The sequence below is a fragment of the Erinaceus europaeus genome, chromosome 8 (genome assembly GCF_950295315.1).
Source record: "Erinaceus europaeus chromosome 8, mEriEur2.1, whole genome shotgun sequence".
Classification (NCBI taxonomy): Eukaryota; Metazoa; Chordata; class Mammalia; order Eulipotyphla; family Erinaceidae; genus Erinaceus; species Erinaceus europaeus.
In genome coordinates this window covers 28,726,450-28,748,674 of record NC_080169.1, presented here as the reverse complement: position 1 = coordinate 28,748,674, position 22,225 = coordinate 28,726,450, and the positions used below count along the sequence as shown (strand labels likewise).

The following is a 22,225-nucleotide window of genomic DNA, read 5'->3' as shown; positions in this document are numbered from 1 at the left end:
GTGAACATTTTATTTCAAAATCAAAGTAAACATGTGTGTAAATAGATACATCATTATCAGCTCTGGGCTGGAAGTGGATGTTGGGTCATGTCTCATTGGAAAGTGCAAAGAACTGTAACCTAGATATTAATGGAACTAGAGTGGAATGTTTCATTCTTAGTGGTATAAATTCCAAACAGCAAAGTTTATGTAAACTTAAAAAAAAAAAAGTTCTTCAGTTTAATAACGATGTAATCATCAAAATACACTATCCAGTCGCAGCCTGTCTTTAAAAGAAATATTCTTTCCTTTTTAAAGTGACAATTGGCTTTATTTGTCATCCATTCTGAAGATTTGTTGTTCAGATTTTAATTTTCTCAGCAGCCATACAAAGAAAAGTGAAACTTCATCTGTCAAGCCACAGCTGACCCTTCTCTCGAGGCCTTGTTGAAGTTCTGGGTTTTCCTGATTCGCCTTTTCCTCATTGAGGACCTCAAGTCTGCTGGGTCAGGCAGATCTTTCTAACAACAACAACAAAACTTTTCAAACCTCGGGTCTTGCGGGGCTACAAGCGGGCGGTCCGCTCGTCTCAGTTCCTATTGGGCAAAGGCCACATCTGTATTTGCTCAAAGGGCGGGTGATACGCGGAAGGACCTTTTCTCGGCGCGAAGAGATGACGTAACAGTAGCGGAGCGGAGCTGGGTTTACGCGAGGCTCGCGGAGGCTGCTACCCGAAGACCGCTCGGCGGCGACATTGTCGCCATGACCATATGTCAGTTCTTTCTACAGGGAAGATGCCGCTTCGGAGACCGCTGCTGGAATGAACATCCGGGCGCCAGGGGTGCGGGCGGGGGACGGCAGCAGCAAGCTTCAGGTGACGTTCCCCTCCCTCCCCTGCAGCTCCGGAGCTGGGGGAGAGCCCGGAGCCGGTGGGGAACCGCTTCCCGCGTAGCCTCCGCTCGGCGGTTTGCACCTGCCTGGCCCCGCAGAGGCCGCCCGGCCGCCGCGCCCACGGGGGTACGCGCAGTCCCCGCCACCGTCTCGGCACCTGCTCGCTTTGTGTTGAGGGGGAGAGTCGGGGTTGGGGGCTGGGAGGTCGAGCGCACACTGCCATGCGCGGAGACCAGCTCCGAGCCCCACATGGGAGGAGCGAGCCCGGGGGGGAGCTTCAGGTGGTGGCGCAGTGCTGTGGTGTCTCATCATCTCTGTCTCCTTCACCCTCTATCTTGGGAAAAAAAAAAAGGGGTGGGTGGGAGAGACAGGGTTTTGGCCACACTTGCCATGCTTGTTAATGCCACGGGGTGGCACCCAGAGCCTGAAACATAGTAGTCATGAGTAACCCCACTGCTCATCCCCGCTCCTGCTCAACAGTGACTTAATATTATTTTATTATTAGTGATTTAATAATGATCGACAAGATTGTGGGATAAGAGGGGTACGATTCTATACAGTTCCCACCACCAGGATTCCGTACCCCCAGCCCCTCCACTGGAAGCCTCCCTATTCTTTATCCCTCTGGGTTAAGTTAAGTACTGGGCCTTAGCAAAGCTGCCTTGACCCGGAGTGGCCTTGCTTTGGAGAAGTGATGCTGGTCCGTGTCCTGGGCGCACCTGGGTATTTGTCTCCCCCGGCCACACACACATAGCCCGACTCCTTGCCCTTGATACATTGAGTACAATTTTTTTGCCCTTGATTTTTTTATTGTTATTGATGTCGTTGTTGGATAGGACAGAGAAATGGAGAGAGGAGGGGAAGACAGAGGGGGAGAGAAAGATAGACACCTGCAGACCTGCTTCACCGCCTGTGAAGCGATTCCCCTGCAGGTGGGGGGCCAGGGGCTTGAACCTTGATCCTTAGGCGGGTCCTTGAGCTTTGCGCCACATGCGCTTAACGCGCTGCGCTACCGCCCGACACCCACATTGAATACAATTTACTAAACTTTTTATTTTGAGGGCAAGCCTAAAAATTGGTATGTCAGAATTCTTAATGTGGGGAAGTATTTAGTAAAAGCTGCAGAGCAGCCAAACCTCACAGAGATGCACAGGCATAAAATTTAGGTTATAGTGGGGAAACCATTGTGCCCTTTTAATTGGATTGTGAAGGAAGGGGGTGTGGTGGGCATACTGACCCGTTTTCTAGGCCAAAGTTATTATCAAAACTTTTTGAAAGACCCAGTGGTGGCGCACCCAGTAAAACAAATTTGCCATGAGGAGGACCCATTTGTAAGCCCATCTGCAGATGGGGAACTCTTCCATAGCAATGAAGCAGTGTTGCATCTCTCTCTACTTCTATTTCTATCTTTATCAATCTCTATCTCTCTCTCCTGTTTTTCTCTAACTGTATCAGAATAAAGGAGAAAAAATGGCCACTGGCAGGCACCAGTCCCCAGTGTAAGTAACCCTGTTAGCAAAAATAGAAAATACCTTTTGGAATATGTCACTAAACCAGTTGTAGTGATGCAAACCGAATGTGTCCAAGAAGAGAGATCAGACATAAAGTCATAGTGTAACATGGTTTTAAAGGTCAGATGAATAGTTGGTTTTGTTTTCTTTGTTAATTTAGTGCTTAAATTAATGTTAGTTTAGTCCTTAAACCTTCTCTCCCCTCCCTTTTCTTCCCCTCCTTAATTACTATACTTGAGGTCCTTAAAACATTGTGTTGTATTATGATTTTATTGTGGTAACTCTTCTTAGAAACAACCTTTGAGGGAGTCGGGTTGTAGCGTAGCGGGCTAAGCGCAGGTGGTGCAAAGCACAAGGACCGGCGCAAGGATCCCCGGTTCGAGCCCCGGCTCCCCACCTGCAGGGGAGTCGCTTCACAGGCGGTGAAGCAGGTCTGCAGGTGTCTGTCTTTCTCTCCCCCTCTCTTGTCTTCCCCTTCCTCTCTCCATTTCTCTGTCCTATCCAACAACAACAACAAGGGCAACAAAAGGGAATAAATAAATAAAATAAATATTTTTTTTAAAAAAAGAAACAACCTTTGATACCACTCACAACTGGTCTGATGAAATATTCCAAACCAATAATTCGAGTCTGATTAAAATCTGATAATAAAAGCCTCACAGAAGTTTATTTCCAGGAACAGTTGAAAGTTGGCATTCTGTGAAGACTTACTATAAATGTATAGTAATTAGAAAACAATTTTTGAATGGGTAGGTTGATGATGAAGAAGTGTAAATAATGGGTAAGGGAGATAACATAATGGTTGTGCAAAGAGACTCTCATGCCTGAGGCTCTGAAGTCTCAGGTTATATCTCTTGTATAAGCCAAAGTTGAGCAGTGCTCTGGTAAAAAAAAAAAAAAAGGTGGGGGTTGGGGGGTGGTACACCTAGTTGAGCACACATATTACAGTGCACAAGGACTCAGGTTTGAGCCCCCAGTCCCCAACTGCAGGGGGAATGCTTTGCAAGAGGTGAGGCAGTGTTACAGGTGTCCTCTGTCCCTCCTCTATCACCCCCTTCCCTCTTGATTTCTGGCTGTCTCTATCCTGTAAATAAAGATAATAAACATTTTTTTTTAAAAAAGGAGGGGGGCTGGGTGGTGGTACACCTGGCTGAGCATACATGTTAGAAAGTGCAAGGGCCTAGATTCGAGCCCCCATCTCCACCTGCAGGGGAAAAAGCTTCACAGGTGGTGAAGCAGGGCTGTAAGTGTCCCTGTCTCCCTCTCTATCACCCCCTGCCCTCTCAATTTCTGCCTGTCTCTGTCCAATAAACAGACTTAAAAAACTTAAAGTAACTATTTAAAAAATTTTAAAAAGAAAAAGTATAAATAAGGTCCTCATGTAAACAGTGTTTTTAGCTCTCAGAAACAAATGAATGCTTCTAGAATTACGTAGGAAGGCCAAAAGCAACATACAAAAGATGGAATGAATTTCTGCAGTTATTCCATTTCCCACAGGATTTAGCACTTTAGAATAAATTTAACATTAACAACTACTTGAGGAATCTGGATCGGCAGTCTGCTCTTTTCTGTCTGGTTTTACCAAGTATTCTAAGAATTGGGAAGTGGATTTTCACAAAGAAATATCCTTTCATAAAGGAATGTAAACATTCACAGTAGTTGTCAATATATGTAATGCCATCTCTAATTTAGTCAGAAACAAGGTGGATTACTTTTATGCCAGCTAGGAAATGATGAGTAAACAAGATTGTTGAAATGATAAGTTTTTTTTTTAAGTTTATTTTATATTATTTTCCCTTTTGTTGCCCTTGTTTTATTTATTGTTGTTGGAACTATTGATGTCTTCATCATTAAGACAGAGAGAAATTGACGGAGATGGGGAAGACGGGGTTTGGGGGGAGAGAAAGAGAGACACCTGCAGACCTGCTTCACACTTGTGAAGCGATTCCCCTGCAGGTGGGGAGCTGGGGCTCGAACCTGGATCGTTGTGCCAGGTCCTTGTGCCTTGTGCCCTGTGCACTTAACCCGCTGCGCTACCGCCCAACTTCCATGATAAGGTTTTTTAAATATAGAGACAGGATAGAATCCTGATCGGTCATTTGGTATTTATAAAACGCTAGAAATCTACTCATAATGGAAGATAAACTAATTTCTCTTTATTCACTCTGTAAACCTGATGAACCAGAGATGAGTCCCAGAGGAAAAGACAGTCAAATAGATTTAGTCACTTAAGAACTAATAGAATCTTTTATTTTCAACATGCTCTGTAATAAAATTGCCTGTTTTCAGACTTATTAAATCTTTGTGTAGTATCTGCACATAATAAAACAAAGTATAATGAAAAACTCTAGATACTGAAAAGAATGCTCAGTAAAGTTCGTTTTATCATTAATTTCAGGTACTAACAGACGTGGATGGAATACCACCAGCGAAAGATACTCCACTATTATCCAGCCATCTAGTTTCACTAAATCCTCCCCTTGGGGGGGCAGCAGAGATCAAGAAAAGCCATCCTTTGGTTCTTTGGATTCTGGAGCTTCATCTAGCAGGAACAGGGGATTTGGATCATCTCACAATCCATTTGCTTCTGTTAACGCTGATGAGCAAAAAGATGAAAGGAAACTTTTGTAAGTGAAAGTCTTCAGAAAAGTCACTACCTATGTGCTTATTTTTTTTTTTCAAAAGCACATATGATATTGCATTATAAACACTTTGGAATAAGCAGGTGGAGGAGTTTGCGTAGTGGTTATATAAAAAGGTTCTGCTGCCTGAGGTTCAGTCTCTAGCACCACCGTAAACCAGAGCTGAACAGTGCTTTGGTAAAAACAAGACAACAAAGTCAGAATAAACAAAAAGAAGCAATCAGGGTGGGTGGGTGGTAGATAGCATAATGGTTATGCAAAGAGACTCTTATGCCTGAAGCTCGAAAATCTCAAGTTTGATCATCCACACCAGAGCTGAGTAGTACTTTGGTAAAGAAGAAAAAACAAATTATATATAAATATATATCACCAATGGCTCTACTACTCAGAATAATCACTACTTCACATATATGTACTAGATTTTATTTCACTTTAAAATACATCATCTTTCTATATCAGTGCCTTCTGAAGACTATGTTTTTCCACAAAGATATTGTAAATATCCTTTTTTTTTTTCCTTTTCATGCAACACTGGGACTTTATCCATGCATGGTACCACCTGGGCAACCTTCCCAAGCTAATTTTTTCTTTTCTTTCAAGATTTACTAACAGAAGGAAAAAGGGGGGCAGAGGTAGATAGCATAATGTTTATGCAAAGAGACTCTCATACCTGAGCCTCTAAATTCTCAGGTTCAATACCCAGCACCTCTGTAACCCATCCAGTAAATGAAAGGGAACTGGATCATCACTTGCATATTTGATGCTAGGAATCAAACATGGATACATGCAAGTCTGGTGCTCTGCCTGCTTCAGACTTCATGTGCCTGTGCATATCTTTCTGAAGCAGATAATTTAAAGCAATTTGTGATCTTGGAGGCCACTATAACATCTTGTACTTTTTTTCTTAATCTAAAACTTCTTCAGTTACCCTATTCAACTTGATTTTATTTGCCGCCTTTTATTATTTTGGAGTAGATTCATGACATTTCTTGAGAATATTCTTGGTAAAATTTATTTTTTTATGGCAGTATATTTATTACATAACAGTGTTAAAATTTATAAACTGAGTTTTATTAATAAGTGCACATACTGTGATGTTAGAACATAAAATTTATTGCATGAATCTGCTCATAATACAGATAGCAGGTATTTAAAAACATTCTAAGTTAACAGGTACAGTCATATGAGAGTTGTGATTTCCATGGTTTTCAAAACATTGTTAGATTAATTTGGATATATAATAATTTATCCTTTTAGGGAAGCTTTAATGCTTAGTTGTAAAAATTTCTACAATGTCTTATTTAACTATGCCAACAATAATATTCACAACTTCTATGAATGAGAAAATATTTCAGGGTTTTAATTATAAGTAAGTATCATTCTCAATAAGGGATTGATAAAAATACTAAGATTCAGTATGTTTCTCTGTATTACTTTCTTGCAAAGAATAGTGCATGAAGCATATATTTGCTGGCACTAAAGCAGTGCCTAGCTGTCCAACTCTTCTCTCAGTTCCTGGCTCCAAAGGCAGAATTTAATAGTCTGGTTAGCTTTTTAATTCCCATGACTAAATTAGAACCACTGGCTAACCAATTTTAGCCACATGCCATATGCAGCTGATGTGGAAAAAAAAAATTACAAATGAAACTCTCCTTCCTATATTTGATGTGGTTGTAAAACTTCTTAATTTGTGAATGGGGAAGCAGCTTAACTGATAGAGCATCTAGCATTCATGTCTGAGTTTCTTGGTTTGATCCCCAGTACTGCATGTACCAGAATGATACTTTTCCCTCTATCTTATGTGAAACTCTCATATGTAATAAATAATAGATTTTGTAAAACAAAACAAGATGTATAAATTGAATATGGTATAACCTATGACAGCTATCATTTCATTAATTGTAGCATTCTGGGTGGGGTGGTTAAGTTTAATTTAGAGCCTAATCTATACAAGGCTAGGCTGAAAGAATAACTATGGCCATGGATCTCTTTCCTTTTTTTCACAAGTTGTGAAAGTTAAAACTAAGTCCTTCCTTTTTTTTTTTTTTTTAAGATTTTAAAAAAATATTTATTTATTCCCTTATGGTGCCCTTATTGTAGTTATTGTTGTTATTGATGTCGTCGTTGTTGGATAGGCCAGAGAGAAATGGAGAGAGGAAGGGAAGACAGAGAAGGGAAGAGAAAGATGCCTGCAGACCTACTTCACCGCTTGTGAAGCGGCTGCCCTGCAGGTGGGGAACCAAGGGCTCAAACCGGGATCCTTCCGCTGATCCTTGCGCTTTGAGCCACTTACGCTTAAGCCGCTGCATCGCTGCCCCGCTGCCGGACTACCCAAAGACCTTTCTTAAATCCTATTCGCTTTAAAACCTTTTTATGATTCTGTACTACTAACTTGATACTTTGTCTTTCCCAGCTAAATAATTGTTAGTTTCTGATCATGAGCAAAGAAAGATTAATTTAGCATTGTATATTTCATTAAATCTAAATTCTTTAAAATGCATATGATATATTGTTCTCAATAAATGTATTGGATAGTGGTTCACTGTACTGGAAAGAACAATTAAGAACTTCTTTGACAGAGATATAATCATGTAATGTTCATATTTCTATAAACTTTAGAGAAAATTCTTCAGAAAATATGACAAAATTAAGTTTTATATACTGTAACTTAACATTTCTGCTACTAAAATTTACAAGTGGTGAGCAGACAACATAGACAACCTGGGTGGGGTGCAGCTGTGCCATGTTTTCAGCCCAGGTTTGAGCCTGGCCCCCACTACACTGAAAGAAGCTTTAGTTTTGTTTTTTTTTTTAATTTTTTTTTATTTTTAGTTTTTTATTTTTTTTAATTTTTTTTTTAATTTAAGAAAGGATTAATTAACAAAACCATAGGGTAGGAGGGGTACAACTCCACACAATTCCCACCACCCAATCTCCATATCCCACCCCCTCCCCTGATAGCTTTCCCATTCTCTATCCCTCTGGGAGCATGGACCCAGGGTCATTGAGGGTTGCAGAAGGTAGAAGGTCTGGCTTTTGTAATTGCTTCCCCGCTGAACATGGGCGTTGACTGGTCGGTCCATACTCCCAGTCTGCCTCTCTCTTTCCCTAGTAGGGTGGGTCTCTGGGGACGCTGAGCTCCAGGACACATTGGTGGGGTCTTCAATCCAGGGAAGCCTGGCCAGCATCCTGATGGCATCTGAAACCTGGTGATTGAAAAGAGAGTTAACATACGAAGCCAAACAAATTGTTGAGCTTTAGTGTTTTATTTCCTCTCTCCAACTCTCTCTCTCTCTCTATATATATATATGTATATATATATATGTATATATATATATATGTTTTGTATATATATATATATATATATATATATATATATATATATAAACAAAATTGATGAATGATAAATTTTGGCAAGGCCAGTGAAAAGTGTCCTTTGCTTTTTATTCACAGGGAAGGAATTGCAAAAGACATGGAAGTTTGGGAATCATCAGGGCAATGGATGTTTTCAGTTTACTCACCAGTCAATACAAAACCTAATATTTCAGGTAACTGAGGAGTTGTGTTTTAAAATATGTTTTAAAACTGTGCTTTTCTAAAACCAAACTATACCACAAATCTACCTGCAGTTAGGAGTTTGAGCGTTGCTTAAAGTATCTGAATAATCTGATTCAGAAATTTGAGGTTGTAAGATAATCAGCTTTGTTTTGTTTTGTTTCGTTTTCTGCTGGGGCTTCGTGCGTGCACAATTCTGTTGCTCCTAGTGGACTTTTTTTCTTTTTCTTTCTTTTCAGACAGAGGGTGAAAGAGGAGGAGAGACACCACAACACTGCTTCACCACTTGTGAAGCTTCCCCCTCTTCATGGTGCTAACGGGGGGCTCAAACGCAGGTCCTTGTGTATGGTAAAATGTGCACTCTAGCAGGTGAGCTAGCGCCCTCCCCCAGGATAACTGTGCTTTTAAGATGTGTGATTCTCATAAGAAAATAGTAGTAAAGGCAGAACCCACCTGAAATCAAAAGGAAAAAGAAAAGCTCACCTTGAGCAATGGAATCACACATGTGTGAGGGAGGCCCAGTCAGGCAAAAACAAAACAAAACAAACAACTTTGTGTAATTATAAGTTACAGCTGTCTATGAAAAATATGTTAGTAAAATTAAGATCACTTGCTGTCACAGAAAATCATGACATTTCAATAGATTTCAAAGCGCACACACATCTATTTCTTGTTTATAATGAGGGTTGTGATCTAGTCTGACATTCTATTTGTTACTTGCAGTTTAACACCCTTTGTTTATACATCTCAAGTATTTCCTGAGAGGTTAAATCGTAGAAATTACTCTTAAAGTCAAAAGAAGTGAATATTTTTTAAGGTATTTAATGCTTATTGGCAGCTTTTCTGCAAGAAAATTGTGCCTTTTTTTAATTCCCTTAAAGCAAATGAAGAAAATGTCCATTTCATTGCATCATTTTAAAACACACTTACTTATTTTCACTGAGAAAGAGAGTAAAACACCACTTTATTATTTTATATGGTATAGGGATTGAATCTAGGGCCTCTTTCATTTTAAGTTGTATTTTTAAGTAGAACCTTTTGTAATTTATTTACTGACTACTTGAATTTTTGTGTATGTGAATTTTCTGCTCATTGTCTATATCCATATCAACTTATTTTTCTTGTTGATATATAAGCTACTTATATATTCATGCCAGATCGTGTCTGGTCATATATACTTTGTTACTGTTTTCCTACTTTACCATTTGCCTTTTAATTTTGCTTATTGAAGTTTCTAGCACACAGAAATTTCTTTTTTTGCAATTTTTTAAGAAAAATTTTCTTTATTGGGGAAGTAATGTTTTACATTCGACAGTAAATACAATAGTTTGTACATGCATAACATCTCCCAGTTTTCCATATAAAAATACAACCCCCACTAGGTCCTCTGTCATCCTTTTTGGACCTGTTTTATCCTCCCTACCGACCCCAGAGTCTTTTACTTTGGTGCAATACGCCAGTTCCAGTACAGAAATTTTTTAGACAGAAGTTTGAATGTATACATAGTCAAGTCTTTGCTTTGTTATTCTTTTCATTCTATTTATCTTGAAGAATAAAAATATCCCCTCTATTAAGTACTAAATATAGATTTCATATTTTCCATGAGTATATAAATTTTCTAATAATTAACATTAGTATAGTTTCTTGCCTAGCACCTCTAGCTTTATCATGCTATCAAAAGTATTGATACTTATTTTAAAGGTCCCAATTGATCTTTTAGGTTTTACAGACATTTCTCCAGAGGAACTGAGATTTGAATACCAAAAACTCCAAACCAGCAATGACTTACAGACTTACGTAAGTTTGTTTCTTTTTCTGCTATATCCTTAACATGTTAGCTATTACTGTATCCTCTGTAGAGACTTGCTTGTGTGTTGGCAACATGAATGAGATCTGTGATTTTTTTTTAACCTTTTTTTTACATTTTATTTATTTTCTTTTTTTGTTGCCCTTGTTTTTATCATTGTTGTGATTATTGCTATTGTTGTTATTGATGTTGTTGTTGCCGGTTAGGACAGAGAGAAATGGAGAAAGGAGAGGAAGACAAAGATGGGGAGAGAAAGATCGACACCTGCAGACCTGCTTCACCACTTGTGAAGCCACCCCCCTGCAGGTGGGGATCTGGCGGCTCGAACTGGGATCCTTATGCCAGTCCTCGATTTTTGCGCCATGTACACTTAACCAACTGTGCTACAGCCTGACCCCCCTGCGATTTTTTTTAAAAAAACAAGATTATTTTTATTTCATAAATTTATTTCTTTGAAATTGGTTGATTATCCAAAATGGCTATACTGTAGTGACTAGGAATGCCAGTATTTTTTATTACAAATTGTTCATTAGTTGACCCCAGAAATGAAATCATTTCCTCATTTGACAAATATTCACGGTGTATCTATTAGGTATAGACATCATTATGAATGCCAGAAAACAAAGTTTAATAAGATACATTCTCTTATACAACTTACTCACATATCAAAAAAAATTAAAAGCTGAGCTTGAATAAGTTGGATGTGTAAAGGAAAAAGCACATCATTATGAATGGTAGAAAACAAGTTAAATAAGACACATTCTCTTGTGCAGCATTCTCACATATCAAAAAAAAAATTAAAAGCTGAGCTTAAATAAGTTGTGTGTGTAAAGGAAAAAGCACACTATTATTTATTGGTTGTCTATAGTCATGCTCATGCATTTCAACAGCATGTTTGTCTCCCATCCAAATATTTAATTCTGCTGCCAGATACGTGTGATACAAGGATTTGGTGAAGAAGAAAAGGAGATTACAGCTGGGATTACTTTGACAAAGAAAATAGGGGTGTATCAATACAAATTTTACAAAGGATGGGCCATAAACTTTTTGAGATCTTGACAAATGAAGATGTAAAATTGTTGTGGAGAGATTAATTCAAGCACGTAGTATTGACTTGTTATTTTTCTGTCTTCTTTTTTTCAGCTGAATTCCATTCAACAGTTAGTGAGTCAGTGGAAGGACAGGGTAAATGAACTAAAAAGTCGAAATACGTCCACTAAAATAGTGTTGGTGAGTATTGAGTTTTCTACAAAAAATGTGTTTGTTGCTTACTTGCACAGAATTCCACTTTGAATTTGGAAAGCAAAGATAGAAGTCAAGAATTATGATATACATATTCTTAATAACTGCATCATCATTGAAAGCCAAGGCTCTAGAGGTGCATTCTTTTGATTCCCCAGTCAAAAAACAGAAGTGACTATGCTTTTCTAAAACTATAGTTAGGATAAAGTAGTACTAGTTCAGAAAACATTTCACACATTCATGTATTCCAGATTATTATTAACATTTTAAAATATAAATTGTCATGAAAAGATGGTAAGAGGGCAGAGGGTAGATAGCATAATGGTTATGCAAACAGACTCTCTTGCCTGAGTCTCCAAAGTCTCAGGTTCAGTCCCCCACACCACCATAAGCCAGAGCTGAACAGTGCTCTGGTTTAAAAAAAAAGATTAAAAAAAAACAAAACAAGAAAAGATGGTAAGAATGCAGACTAGCTTGGTGTCGATCTTTTTAAAGAAATACTTTTGACTATTTAAAAAATTTTTTTTTATATTTATTATTTTTCCTTTTGTTACCCTTGTTTTTTATTATTGTTGTTGGTGTTATTAATGCTGTCCTTGTTAGATAGGACAGAAATAGAGGAGGGGAAGACAGGGGGAGAAAAATATAGACACCTGCAGACCTACTTCACCGCCTGTGAAGCTACTCCCCTACAGGTAGGGAGCCGGGGGCTCGAACTGGGGCTCAAACCGGGATCCTTACCCCAGTCCTTGCACTTAAGTGCCACATGCACTTAACCCACTGCACTACCGCTTGACTCTCTTATTTGTCTATTTTAATGAGAGAGAAAGAGAGATAAAGAGAGACGAGAGTACTGTTAAACTCTGGTGCAAGGGATTGAACCTGGAATTTTGGAGTTTCAAGCATGAAAGCCTTTTTGCATAACCATTATGTTATCTCCCCAGCCTAGTGTCTACTGAAGAGCACTGACCATATGCTCTTTGTCTTATATAGAAAAGCCTTTAGGCAATATACACATTTATCTCTAAAGACACATGAGCCTGAATGTAGAATATTCGTTATCTGTTGTCATTTTCCTACACCTATAAAATATTAACTGGGGCCTGATTTTAGAAGTATAAATATAGAAAATATATGTAAATATATAGAATATAAAAGATATTTTGCATACTAAATCTAATTTTTCCAGTTTCCCAGTGGATTATAAAATTCTCTCTGAAGGGGACTGGGTGGTAGCGCAGCAGGTTAAGCACACATGATGCAAAGTGTGAGGACTGAAGTAAAGATCTCTCTGTTTAAGCCCCTGTCTCCCCACCTGCATAGGGGGGGTCACTTTGCAGGCAGTGAAGCAGGTATGCAGGTGTAAATAAATTTATCTCTGAAAAAGAAACTGAGAGAATTATCTGCCTAAACTTACAATTCCAACACCCTGTAACTGTTCTTTTGTGAAACCTCATTTCTTATACCTCTCAGTTTTAATTTTGTAGAGTTTCTTGGAAGTATTCTGTTCTGGGGGCAGGCGGTGGCACACCTGGTTAAGTGCTGACATTACAGTGCACAAGGACCCAGGTTCAAGTCCCTACTCCCCACCTGCAGGGGGAAAGCTTCATGAGTGGTGAAGCAGGGCTGCAGGTGTCTCTCTGTCTCCTATCTCCCCTTCCCCTCTCAATTTCTCTGTCTCTATCCAATAATAAATAAATAAAAATATTTTTTAAAATTCTTAAGAAAAAAAAGTATTCTGTTCCTAGGTGAAATATGGCCCACCATTAATTACTGAAAGCTGATATAGAAGACATAACTGAGTACAAAGAGCTGTAGAACTTCCCGAGGGCTAGAATTACCTTGCTGTTTACTGGCTTTCTAGGCCCCTCTTAGATTTAGACACAACCCAGAGATGAATTCATATGTATCACTAAGTCATTCTTTTTCGTCTATTATGTGCAAGAATTTATTCTATTCTATTTTTATTGTCATCAGGGTTATTGCTAGAGCATGGTACTAGTACTGCGAATCCCACTATTCTCAGTGGCCATTTTTTCTTTTTATTTTATTGTTTCTTTTCTATTATACTTGATAGGACAAAAAGAAATTGAGAGAGGGAGAGAGAAAAAGAGAGAGCTGAAGACCCGTTCTCCGTTTGTGTATGTGGGGAGCAGGGGCTGGAACCCTGGTCCTTGCACATGGTAATATGTGCGATTAACCAGGTGGACCACTACCAACCTCCTGATACAATTTTTCCCCCACTTTTTTCTAGACATTATTTATTGGATAGAGACCGCCAGAAATCGAGAGGGAAGGGGGAAATACAGAGGGACATCTGCAGCCCTGTTTTACCACTCGCAAAACTATTCCCCTGCAGGTGGAGACTGTGGGCCCAGGTCCTTGAGCATTGTACATGTGCGCTCATCCAGGTGCACCACCACCTGGACCCCTAATTTTTTTTTTCCCCCTCCAGGGTTATCGCTGGGGCTTTGTGCCGGCACTACAAATCCACTGCTCCCTACAGCCATTTTTACCTATTTGTTTTTCCCACTCCCTTTCTATACACACACAAAAACACACACACACTTTTAAAAAATATTTTTACTAAATATATATTTATTTATTATTGGATAGAGAGAACAATTGAGAGGGGACTGGGAGATAGGGAGACACCTACAGCCTTACCATTTGTGAAGCTTTCCCCCTGCAGGTGGGAGCGGGGGCTCAAACCCAGGTCCCTGCGGCATGATAGTAAGTACACTTAATGGGGTAGTCCACCACCCGGCCCCAAAAACAGATGTGTTCTTTTTTTTTTAATATTTATTTATTCCCTTTTGTTGCCCTTGTTTTATTGTTGTAGTTATTATTGTTGTTATTGTTGTCATTGTTGTTGGATAGGACAGAGAGTAATGGAGAGAGGAGGGGAAGACAGAGGGGGAAAGAAAGATAGACACCTGCAGACCTGCTTCACCGCTTGTGAAGTGACTCCCCTGCAGGTGGGGAGCTGGGGGCTTGAACCAGGATCCTTAGGTGGGTCCTTGAGCTTTGTGCCACCTTTGTTTAACCCACTGTGCTACTGCCCAACTCCCCAGATGTGTTCTTTATTTCCTCCTTCTCTCTCAGTTTTCTGATAAATAAGTATTTAAAAAAAAAATTCCAGGTGAGTGCTTTCCCATGGCCCAATAGGAGTTAGTTAGGAGAGGGTTGAATAGAAAGAAGGAGTCATAAGGGAATTTTTAGTAGCAATGGGAAACTTATAAATCTTGATTGTAGTGGTGGTCTTAAGATTATAAAAATTCACTGGTATGTAGTGAAGGTATATTTCACCATATGTAAACTATACTTCAAATAACTTGATTTTTTTAATATTAAGTTTTAGCCTTTTTTTTTTAAACAAATATTTTTTTAAGTTTTCTTTTTGCATGTTTTTTTATTTATTTGTTTTTGGATAGAGAAAGAGAGAAATTGAGAGAGAAGGGGGAGAAAGGAAGAGAGACAGAGAGACACCTGCAGACCTATTTCACCGCCCGTGAAGCAACTCCCCTGCAGTTGGGGAACCAGGGCCTCAAACCAGGATCCTAACGGGTTCTTGTGCTTTGCACCACATGTGCTTAACCCACAGCGCTACCGCCCGACTCCCCAAGTCTTAGCCTTTTATTTATTTATTTACTGAATAGAGGTGGAGAGAAATTGAGAGGGGTGAGGAGATGGAGAGGGACAGAAAGACACCTGCAGCCCTGCCTCACCACTCTCAGAGCTTTCCCCCTGCAGGTGGGAACCAGAGGCTTGAACATGGGTCCTTGTGCACTGTAACATGTGCGCTCAACCAGGTGGAATTAGCTTTGTTTTTTCATAAATACTTCATATTTCATAAATAACTGCTTGAGTTTATTAGGAAAGACTTTTTGGAGGGAAAAGTAAGTCTTGGAAACTATTAATATTTCAATAACCAGAACTAAACATGTCTCCAGAGTAGGGAGTAGCAAAAGCACAAAATATTTGCAGGTGATCAGAGAGGTGCTTATGTTGGGTCCCAAGTTAGATCCTTAGCACCCAGATTTGCTGGAGTGATGCTCACTAAGTAGTTTGCTTGTTTTTGTTTTCAAACAGAGCACTGTTCAGCTCTGGCTTGTGGTGCAGGGGATGGAACCTGGGACTTTGGAGCCTCAGACATGAAAGTCTTTTTGCATAACCATTATACTATCTCCCCACTCAAGGTTTTACCTGTCTAATTAAGTATTTTCATGGTGTGTTTCACCAAAGCAAAGGACTTTGGGAAGGGAGAGCACAAAGTAAGATATGGACTGAACGTGGTACACTGCACCAAAGAGAAGGATTCTGGGGAGGGAGAGGGTGGATAGGAAGAAAACTCTGGTGGCCCATTATATAATGAAATTGTATGCATATGTCAACAAGGATTGCAGTGTAACGCATTAACCCCCTCAATAAAAAATAAAGGAAATATGCTTAGATTTTTAGTGGTAAGTTTTTAATATAATTTTGAATCAGTTTCAGTTCAAGCATTAGAAATACAGGCATACACATATTATGGGCCATACTGAACATTTAACTTCACACTTTAAAATGGACCTTTTAAAAACTGGATTTAGCAATAAAGTATATAGAAAAGGTATTTTTAAATTATTCAGGGCTGGGGGTCGGGCTTTAGCGCAGCAGGTTAAGAGTGCATGGCACAAGGGAGTCAGGCGGTAGCACAGCAGGTTAAGCACAGGTGGCACAAAGCGCAAAGACCAGCATGAGCATCCTGGTTCGAGCCCCTGGCTCCCATCTGCAGGGGGGTCACTTCACAGGTGGTGAAGCAGGTCTGCAGGTGTCTTATCTTTCTCTCCCTCTCTCTGTCTTCCCCTCCTCTCTCTCTGTCCTATCCAACAACATCAATGGCAACAATAAAGACAACAACAAGAGCAACAAAATGGGAAAAAATAGCCTCCAGGACCAGTGGATTTGTAGGGCAGGCACTGAGCCCCAGCAATAACCCTGGAGGGAAAGAAAAAAAAATTATTCAGGGTTGGGGAGATAGTGCCATCATCAGCCGCACAGCAGACTTTTCATGTGTGAACTATCAGAGGTTCCAGATTCATTCCCTAGAACCATCATATTGTCAGAGCTGAACTGTGCCCTGATAAGATTTTTTAAAAAAAAATTATTCATCAAGCACTTTATTATTTGTATACTTTTTTTTTTTTTAATAGTTCTCCAATACAAAGGATGGAGTAAATCATTCAGCACCTGCATTTGGATTTGGCAGCAGGCAAACAACATTTGGGTCACAGGGTAAGTGATAGAAATACAGGACTTTACTTTTTAGAAAAGGGGTGTTTTCAGGGGGTGGGCAGTGGCACATATGGTGGCACACATTACCATGCTCAAGGACCCAGGTTCAATCCCCAGCACCACTGTATGCCAGAGCTGAGCAGTGTTCTGGTCTTTCTTGTGTCTTTCTCTCTGTATCACTTTCTCTTTCTCATTAAAATAAAATATAATAAAAAAATATTTTTTAAGAATAGAAAAAAGTTGTCTGCAAGCTTTACAAGGGGTGGGACAATGTATTTAGTTTAGGAAAGGAAAAAGAATAAGAACTTGAATAGAAAGCTTAATTAAAAGCATAGTACACGGGGGTTGGGCGGTAGTGCAGCGGGTTAAGTGCACTTGGCACGAAGCACAACGATCGGCATAAGCATCCCAGTTTGAGCCCTGGCTCCCCATCTTCAGGGGGGTCTCTTCACAGGCGGTGAAGCAGGTCTGCAGGTGTCTGTCTTTCTCTCCCCCTCTCTGCCTTCCCTTTCTCTCTCCATTTCTCTCTGTCCTATTCAGCAGTGATGATATCAACAACAGTAACTACAGCAACAATAAAAAAAATAATTTTAAAAAAGCATAGTTCACACTCAAGAAAGGAAGGGACTGCCATCTTCTCTCTCTCTCCTCCTCTCTCCCTGCCTCCCTCTTCTTAAAATGTTACTTTGAGAGATAGACTGAGAGACCAGAGTATTTCTCAGCTCTGGCTTATGGTGGTTACTGAGGATTGAACCTGGGACTTCAGAGCCTCAGGTTTTTGTATAACCATTATGATGTATCCCCAGCCCAAATACATCTTGATTATTTTTAATGAGAGAAAGATACAGACTAGAGTACTGCTCAGTTCTGGCTTATAGTGGTGTGCGGGGATTGAACCTGAGACCTAGAGCCTTGGGGATGAAAGTCTTCTACCATCTCCTTTATTTAGTCATCTGTCAGTGAGCACTTGTTTCCAACTCTTGGTTATTGTAAATAATACTGTGATGAATTCAGGGTATATATATGTCTTCAAATTAGTGTTTTCATAACCTTTGGGTAAATACAAGAAGTAAGTACTACTGTATTTCTTTTTCTAATTTTTGGAGGAATCCTCATACTGTTTTTGATAGTGACCATGTTAAATGCCATTTGGAACCACCTTGCAAATTCTACCACCTTCCATTATGAAACTTCAAAGAATTTGCCTCTGAAAGCATTTGTGAAGTGGAGGATTTCTTTTAAAAAGCTTTCAAAATATATTTTGGGAATGGGTTTTTGAGAGTGTCACTGGACTATATATAATTATGACAGCAGCACCATTGAGAACGTTCTCTTCACGGTGCTATAGTAGCATAATGTTATCCTCAAGTGACAGGTCTGAGGAGATGAAGACTAGCTGATAGGCAAAAAGTGAAAGTACACCCCTGATCCATAAGCTTTCTTAAAGTATCCTCCTTGCACAGAGATACATCACAGTCAAACTGAGTATAGCAGAAAGACAAGGCAGCATTGTTCCAGTGGATTTATTCTAGCTTCTCATTTTTACTTGTTTCTTCTAATAAACTTCTTTTTTTTTTTTAATTTTTATTTTATGTATTTATTCCCTTTTGTTGCCCTTGTTGTTTTATTGTTGTAGTTATTATTGTTGTTGTCGTTGTTGGATAGGACAGAGAGAAATGAAGAGAGATGGGGAAGACAGAGAGGAGGAGAGAAAGATAGACACCTGCAGACCTGCTTCACCGCCTGTGAAGCGACTCCCCTGCAGGTGGGGAGCCGGGGTTTGAACCGGGATCCTTATGCCGGTCCTTGTGCTTTGCGCCACCTGCGCTTAACCCACTGCGCTACAGCCCAACTCCCAATAAACTTCTTTTTAAATTATCCTTATTTATTGAATTGAGATGGCCAGAAATGGAGAGGGAAGGGGGTTATAGAGAGGGAGAGACACACCTGCAGCATTCCTTAACCAGTCATGAAGCTTTTCCCCTACAGGTGGGGACCAGGGGCTTGAACCTGGGTCCTTGAGCATTGTAGCATGTGCACTCAACCAGGTACGCTACCATCCAGGCCCCCAATCAGCTTCTCAACATCAAACATGGAAGAGAAAAAGGGGGTCAATTGTATTTGTATTTTCTAGCTTTAATAGGTTTTTTTTCTTCTTTTTTTTTTTTCTGATATTTGTAGGTTTCCCAATGAACAAGAGCAGCAGTGATAATGTTCAGAATTTTAGTTTTAAAACAAGCCCTATTTCATCTGGAAGCCCTTCTGTGTTTGGGAATACTCCAGCTTTTGGAGCTGTATCTTCAGCCAGTTCTGTCATCACTACTTCTGCTCCAGCTTTTGGATTTGGGAAACCTGGGATGACATCCACAATTTCATTTTCATTTAAAAATCCTGCCATTTCGAGTTCAGGACCACCCGGATTTTCAGGATTCCCAGCTTCCACAGTGACCGGACCTGCTGGAGCTCCAGCCTTTGGAAGCAGCAGTTCCATGACTGGTTTTGGTAGTTCAGCCTCACAATCTCATATTGTTTCTTCCAAGTCATCCAGTGATGCCTCTGGAAATAGCAGCAGACTTTCTTCTTTCCCAGTCTCAAATGGCAGTACATCGAGAGGTGATCTATTATTTACACCCAAAGATCAGCTAACAACAGAAGAACTCGAACAATTTCAATGCAAGAAATTCACTCCAGGAAAAATTCCAATAAAGCCACCACCTGTGGAACTTCTAGATATTTAAAAGGGCAATCTTAAATACCAAAAAAAAAAAAAACCAGCTTTTTAAAGTTCGGGTCATCATATAAAAGAGCACATCTGTGGAGCATGAGTGTTTAATAATAACTTTCAGGGGGGTTGAATTTTTATCTTTTTTTGTTGGTACCTGGGAGCTGTGGAATATCAGGTTAGAGGACAGTCAGTATGAAAAATAAAATGAGCGGTGTAGACTTTAAAAAAAGAGATTTTATTTTTGTTGAGTTTAACTACTTAAGTAAAAGCAACAAAAATCACTCGATTTTTTCTATCATAATTATGAGTGGAACTGAAAAAATATCAGTGTGCATCTAATGTATTACTTTTCTCTGTCACTTAACTGTCTTACCCCTTAAGGTTTTACTTTTTAAATATTTTTCAGGAAGCTTTTTAGACTCCATTAGGGGAAAATACACATATCAGCATGACTTTTGTGTTAGGTAAGATTCTCTTCAAGAACAGATTTTTATTTAAAAGGTGGCAGTTTTTATTTTAAGAACCTAGGAGGCATTTTTCCCTTCATAATTTTGATCACATTTTGATTTTGGCAATCTTATGAACCATCATTCATGTTTTCTCCAATTTTAAGATTATCTTAGCCTTATTTTTATATATTTATTCCTTATGTTGTTCGTCTAAATTATAAGAATACAAATTGTGATCTCATGTGAATAAACAATTTTATAGCAGTATCAGAATTCAACAACTTTGTTTCTAGAGCTTAGATTAGATTAGAATTCTCAGATATGTTTATATTTTGTATAATTCAGTGGGCAAGTGATCCAAGAAACCAAAGATCTGTTTTGAATTGTGTGTGTGTGTGTGTGTGTGTGTGTATGTGTGTTCTGTGTTTCTTTCTTGGATCTCAAAAACTGCATAGCTAGGTAACCAAAAGTCAAAAAAAAAAAAAAAAGAGAGAGAGAGAAAACCTAATGCTGCCAGAACAGCGACCTAACATAGGTCTGTTACTGAAGTGATTTTTTTTTTCTTTTTTTTTGGTCTTTTAAGGAAATAAAGTTTTACCTGAAAAATATGTATGCCAGATAATTTTAACATATTTGCAAGGGACTCAGTTCTCTGGGAATCCACATTCTCTTTTATACTTTTTAAAGAATTATTGTTTATATTTCAACAAAGAATTCTGGAACCATCCTATTTAGAAATTTATACCCAAGGGTTATGTTTGAAGCCACCTGTTATATAGACATGGCAAATAAACCTTAAGTTTCTGCTTTGGTCTGAAACTCTTAAGGATTTCCCAATGTTTATTCATATATACCACAGACAATTTTTTCTACCTGAGTGAAATGAACCCTGACTCTCTTGGGTCCAATTATACTTCTCCATGTCCTGGAAACTCTGAGGGCCTACTGTTTTGTTTGATATAAGAGTCACCTGGAGTACTTGTTAAATAGAATTTCCACTGAATCCACTCAGGAATGCTTCTTCCCTTCAAGTATTCCATATGATTCCTCAATCAGGCTTGGGCAACAATACAGTTATTTGGGCTACTTAGTAACATGTGACTTGGGAGTCTTCTGTGCTCTCTTCACACAAAATTGGTGAGATACAAGTGGTTTTTTTTTTTTTTTTTAGTTGATGTTCAAAAAGCACAATTAAGTGCTATGGATTACTTAAAAGTGTGAGTAACTAAAGCAGAGGAATCTACAAAGTAGAAGACAATTGTATACATGCATACTGGTATCAGGAATCAGCAAAGGCCAAGAATTCCTACAACCCTTGGCAAGGATCTTGCTTTGACAACCGCCCTGAACAACCCTGCTTTGAGCCCCCAGCTCCCTACCTCTAATGGGGTTGCTTTTACAAATGGTGAAGTAGGTCTGTAGGTATCTATATCTTTCTATCTTCCCCTCCCCTCTCAATTTCTCTCTGTCCTATCCATTAAAAAAAAAAAGGGAAAAACAAATGGTCACCAAGAACAGTGGATTTGTAGTGCTAGAACCCAGCCCCAGTGATAACCCCGGAGGCAAAAAAAGATTTTTTTCTTTTGGATATATTATTGTTTGTGTCTAGAAATGCAACTGTAAATTGACCTTGTAGCCTACTTTATAGAAGTTATTTATTGTAATGGGGGGTAGGATGTAAGAATCACCACATCTAAAAATCACATGATCTATGAACATAATTTTACTTCTTGCTTTTCATCCCCCCCCCCCCCCCGTTTAATTCTTATTTTCTAACCAGAACACTCTTCAACTCTGGCCTGTTGCAGTGTGGGGGATTGAACCTGGAACCTTGGAGCCTTAGGCATAAGAGTCTCTTTGCATAACCAGTATGCTAGCCTCCCCCACCCTGAATGTTCTGGCATAGAACTTTCAGTACTATGTTGAATAGTAGTGATGAGAAGAGGCATCTTTTTTTAATGACTTGGGGTTTTTGTTTGTTTTTAGCTTTTACTTTTATTTATTGAAGAAATGTTGATTTACAGAATTGTTTTCACGAGGATTCACAGTTCCACATCTCCTCAGATAAGTCTGGCAAGCTTCACTACAGTGAGAGAAGGCATCTTTAATTTGTTTTTGGCTTTTCACTCGAGTATGATGTGTAGAGC

The 22,225-nt window shown here is 39.2% G+C and overlaps 1 protein-coding gene across 3 annotated transcripts; it reads left to right on the top strand.

Moving 5' to 3' along the window:
* The first annotated feature begins 646 nt into the window (after nt 1-646).
* NUP42 (nucleoporin 42) lies at nt 647-21,168 on the top strand. Of its 3 annotated transcripts, XM_007523952.3 has the most exons (7): nt 647-853; nt 4,780-5,008; nt 8,477-8,571; nt 10,299-10,375; nt 11,529-11,615; nt 16,823-16,904; nt 19,086-21,168. In XM_007523952.3, the coding sequence occupies exons 1-7, from the start codon at nt 742-744 to the stop codon at nt 19,640-19,642; spliced, it is 1,239 nt and encodes a 412-aa protein (XP_007524014.1). In that variant the 5' UTR covers nt 647-741; the 3' UTR covers nt 19,643-21,168. The 3 variants fall into 3 exon arrangements, with proteins under 3 accessions (XP_007524014.1, XP_060052077.1, XP_060052076.1); XM_060196094.1 differs by lacking the exon at nt 16,823-16,904 and having other exon boundaries at nt 648-853; nt 19,086-19,246; XM_060196093.1 differs by lacking the exons at nt 647-853; nt 4,780-5,008; nt 8,477-8,571 and adding an exon at nt 8,826-8,947.
* The last annotated feature ends 1,057 nt before the right edge of the window (nt 21,169-22,225 follow it).